The sequence below is a fragment of the Etheostoma spectabile genome, chromosome 6 (genome assembly GCF_008692095.1).
Source record: "Etheostoma spectabile isolate EspeVRDwgs_2016 chromosome 6, UIUC_Espe_1.0, whole genome shotgun sequence".
NCBI classification, from domain to species: domain Eukaryota; kingdom Metazoa; phylum Chordata; class Actinopteri; order Perciformes; family Percidae; genus Etheostoma; species Etheostoma spectabile.
In genome coordinates this window covers 28,712,584-28,717,511 of record NC_045738.1, presented here as the reverse complement: position 1 = coordinate 28,717,511, position 4,928 = coordinate 28,712,584, and the positions used below count along the sequence as shown (strand labels likewise).

Sequence of the window (4,928 nt, the reverse complement as noted above, 5' to 3'; positions counted from 1 at the left end):
GGGAATCAATACAGCATAGTATCACAATATTTTCAGTGGTAATACTGTATCGATACACAGGCGCCAAGTATCGATCTATTATTATATATGTGTTGGTCAGTTCGACTGCTTGACAATCACACTTTGCAGCAATAACATTGAAGTTATATGAACATACAGAGAAATGTATCTTTTTAGATAAATCAGATGTTGACAGTTTCCTTTTGGGGACATCATTTGAAATTGGGAAAAATTGGAATTTGGAAAAAAGGTTAGAAATTGCCATATAGAATAGAATGTTTAAAATCGCAATAATAATGTATCGTGGCATAAGTATCGTGATGATATTGTATTGGGAGGCGTCTGGTGAGGCCCACCCCTAGTTGCAATCAGATGTTTTAAGCACAAAACAATAAATTGGTATATCAGTAAGCATGACCCTCCTCTAGAGATCGTGAAGTAAATGGTGAACTGAGTCTTGTCCAACCTGTTGATGATGGGAAACCATTGAAAGCCATGTTTATGTCTAACTAGGACACTTTGCAAATTTGTTTAGTACCTAATATATATAAAGATACGTTTGACAGCTCCAATTAATACTTTTTATTGGCAATAAAAAGTATTAGAGTGCTGTATGAAGTACATTATCCAACCAGTCTTCAAAGTCTTATACATTTCAATAATGAGTTGAACACATTAAGTCCTGTATGTTTGGTACTAAATAACAAGCACTGGCTGTCAGATCATTGTAATGCATACTATTGACCTCTCCTGTGTTGCAGGTGCTGGCCTGGGTCCTGTTTGTCCTCACTCTGTCCTACGTGAAGGTGATCATCGGGGTGATCCTGAGGGATGAGGGCCACAGTGCCCTCGTGTGGTGTGGAGCAGTAGTGCAGCTGGGCTCCATGGTTGGTGCTGTATGCATGTTCCCATTGGTCAGTGTTTATGGACTGTTCAAGTCAGGTGATGCCTGCAACACCAAATGTCCAATGTAGTAAATGAAAGTTTAAGTTAAACACTGCTGTACCAAACTGAAAAATAATCTGCGCTTATTTTCGATGCACTGAACTCACTGCAGTCGTTCGTTTGACATATTCCTCTCTGCGTCAACAGATCTGAGAGCTCAGCGCTATTTATTGACTTAGGGCGTGCTGTTCAGCTCAAGGCTCAAATTACACTAACATTATCGATGCGTCAGATCACACAAGTGTATTTTTTCTTTCTCAATTCAGAGGTCAACGCCAATTTACTTGAACCGTTAATGTAATGTGAGATTATAATTGATTGATGGAGCTTTTATAAGAACCAACAGCACTTGAGGATTTAAAGGTGCCTTCATTTGAGAAGATTTGTGCTTTGGTGTACCTGGTTAAACATTGTAACTTGCTTTGTATATGCTACTTGTGTGGAGAAACTGTTACAGTACCAAATAAAACATGTTTTGTTGCTACCAGAATAAGTGTATTATACTGAACACCCCCCTTATCCTGAGCCTACTGGGGAGGAAGGCTTTATGCCCGAGGGTAAAGGGGGTACAGGGGGCAGAAAGTACCAGATCAGGGTCGGTGGTAGAACGGACAATAGGGGGAGATACAAATAGCATGAGCCTGTCTTAAATATCTTTGTGTGTGTGTGTGTGTGTGTGTGTGTGTGTGTGTGTGTGTGTGTGTGTGTGTGTGGTGGTGGGTGTGCTGTGTGTGGGTTTTGTGGGGGTGTGTGTGGGGTGTTTGTGTGTTGTGTGTGTGGTGTGTGTGTGTGTGTGTGTGTGTGTGTGTGTGTGTGTGTGTGTGTGTGTGTGTGTGTGTGTGTGTGTGTGTGTGTGTGTGTGTGTGTGTGTGTGTGTGTGTGTGTGTGTGTGTGTGTGTGTGTGTGTGTGTGTGTGTGTGTGTGTGTGTGTGTGTGTGTGTGTGTGTGTGTGTGTGTGTGTGTGTGTGTGTGTGTGTGGTGTGTGTGTGTGTGTGTGTGTGTGTGTGTGTGTGTGTGTGTGTGTGTGTGTGTGGTGTGTGTGTGTGTGTGTGTGTGTGTGTGTGTGTGTGTTAAAGTGGCCTGTGCATACAAATGCATGTCTACAGGGCACATAACAAACATATGAATGCAGAGTAAAGGGGTAATTTAATATAAATGAAACAGAAGGTATGCAGAGAAAGAAAGTAAGAGGGGAGAAAGAAATACAAAACATGGCATAAAGGAGGGTGTACTTTATTAATTCCACAAGGGGGGGAGTTTACACTCTGTAGTATCCTTTGTATTGGGCTTTGTGTCAAGGGGACTGGTTTACTTTATTTAACAGTGCAGGACGGGTGTCGGCACCCGGAGGCCGAGGCCACTGTAGCAGAAAAACTCGATTGAATACAGGATGGGTCTTGGGGACCCCAGAGGACAACACAAGTGTTAAACACACACAGGGTCAACTACACACATTCAATTCAATTTTATTTATATAGCGCTAAATCACAAGAACAGTTATCTCATTGAGCTTTTCATAAAAGAGCAGGTCTAGTTATTTACAGAAACCCGACAGCATGCATTATGTATGAGAGGAATGTCAGAGTGAGGGGGCGTCCTCAGAGGGATAGCACCCCAGGCAGTGAACAGATTTAATCAAAGTTGGTAATTGTAACTGTGCAAAATCAAAAGAATATTTCACCGTATCCTTTTCCAGTTAGTAGTCTGTCCAAACTCTAATAAATCTACACAAACCATATCTATAATATGCAATATCTTGAATTTTCATACATGCAAGATGAAAGGGAAGATGAACTAATTTGAACTCAAAACTTCAGTAATGACTTTGGGCGATTCCAAGGTGTCATAGGTTGGCATGGCCGTGCACAGCTATGAATAGCAATAAAAAGGCGAGACAGGTAAATGATAGTTAAGTTAGAAAAGCTCTTTATAATAAATGAAAAGTAATATATTACTCAGGTCTGCCAGTGAAAGAAATGGCTGACATAAGTTCCAATACAAAACAATTTATCATGAAATAAACCACCTATTTACAGTAGTTTTCAACTTTTTTGCACACCATAAACAAACAATTATCGTCTGAAATATAATATTTATTGAACAGGTCATTAGCATCAGCAGCCTGCACACCTTTAAAACCACCACTAGATGTCACTGTTTGATCAAAAGCTCTTCAATAAGAACCTGGAGCTGACTGTATATCTTAAGCTTCTAGCAAGTAGGGCTACATGCAATAAAAAAATACTCAAAATGTGTTGGATCCAGTAGGGGTGGGGAAAAAAATTGATTCAGCATAGTATAGAAATAATTTCCATGGCAATACTGCATCGATGCAAGCACGCCAAGTATTGATCTTTTATTATATAAATTGCAAGTGAGGATTTCACCTTTTGGTACTAGAATAATAACATAAATTACAGTCTTGGTCCAGTAGATGGAAAATTGAAGTGCAAGTATATTGTGATAATATTGTATTGTGACATAAGTATCCTGATAATATCGTATCGTGGGGCCTCTGGTGATTCCAACCAACATAGGATCCAGTCACATTTGCTACATCTGCAATAAGAAAATGTTGTATAAAATGGATCTTGGATGTCCTCTGAACTATACAAAACTTCGTACCCAATGAAGTTGAAAAACTAAGCATAAACATTTATTTCTCGGCCCTCTTTGCCTTCATAATGCGTCTTTTCCAAAAGTATATTGCTCAACCTCAGTTTAGACAGAGGAGTGATGCACGTCTCTGGAGAGTCTGCCCAGCTCACCACATCTGCATCATATCTTCCTAAAACACTAAATCAGAGATTGTCTTATCCATGTAGGTGTATCATTGTGTGTGTATTTGTGTGTGTGTGTGTGTGTGTGTGTGTGTGTGTGTGTGTGTGTGTTTATCATTCCTGAACAAATGGGATTGAAGAATTCATGTCCAGTCAGAGTCTGATTCACATCCCAGGGATTCCTCTCAGAGAACATCTGGCGTCATAATTTGGTGTCTCACACTTCACCTGTTTGGAATGATTTGGGCAACAGCTTAAATTTGGGGATACATTCAAGATAAGGTCAGTTTCGTAATATGTTTTTTTTCTGAAACAGTCTGATAACACTGAACGCACTGAGATCCAGACAGGTGGACCGTCTGGCCAACAGGAGAGAAAGAACGAGTCTTCCTTATCGTTCTGCCTGCCTCTCTCTGTCTCTCCTTCAGTCCAACTATTTTGATATCTCCTTTTCCCCAAGCTCCTCTGTCTTCCTCGATTCATGCATACGGCAGACTTTGTGACCGTAATTTCAATTTAAAACACATGAGGGGAAATCCTAGCCCCCGCTGCTCTTTAATGGGCCGTCATGGGATTGGAGTATGCTGAGAATGATTGAATTTTGTGAGAAGGCCAGGAATGATCACGTCTCGCCTTCCGTTATGCAATCGACCATTCCCCTCTCACAACGCGACGTCTGGTAAAACCTAGAGGAGGGGGGGGGGGGGCTAAAAGCTGGAAACCTCAACATCTAGGCCAAATGACAGAAAAATATGTGTTCTTCTAAATGACTTCAAGATTGTATAAAAGTGAAACTCAGCTATCATAGACAAACAGAGCAGAATGAGATGTGATCAAAGGCAGAGATGTTGAATTGGAGCGGCTTTTAATGGTTGCAAATGAGTCTTTTTACGCTGTAATGCATGACATCCTATATTTCCTCTCAGACGGAAACACATGGATCCCATACAAAGCCTGCCATACTGTTTTATTTATATGATTGTGTCATGTCTGTTTTTCCCTTGACTCACTCCATCTGCTTGGCCCATTTGACAATGTCAAGATAAAAAAAGTCTCACTGAAAATACCACTTTGTGCAAACTTTTTCACACCCACTGTGTGGGATTACACCGCCGCGATATGTATCCTTTCAATGAAGCAACAGAGAATACCTTTCCCGTTATGTCCATTATATTCAAATGGGCTGGGCTTTTTTCTTTTTTC

The 4,928-nt window shown here is 40.6% G+C and overlaps 1 protein-coding gene across 3 annotated transcripts in view; it reads left to right on the top strand.

The window, feature by feature from the left end:
• LOC116691500 (riboflavin transporter 2) overlaps positions 1 to 1,429 on the top strand; it is a 17,242-nt gene extending 15,813 nt beyond the window's left edge. For 2 of the 3 annotated variants that reach the window (XM_032519190.1, XM_032519191.1), the window contains exon 4: positions 762 to 1,014. In XM_032519190.1, the coding sequence (XP_032375081.1) occupies positions 762 to 974 (213 nt within the window). In that variant the 3' untranslated portion in view covers positions 975 to 1,014. Of the gene's footprint in view, positions 1 to 761 lie in introns of all 3 variants that reach the window. The other variant, XM_032519192.1, reaches the window with a different exon arrangement.
• Positions 1,430 to 4,928: the final 3,499 nt, after the last annotated feature.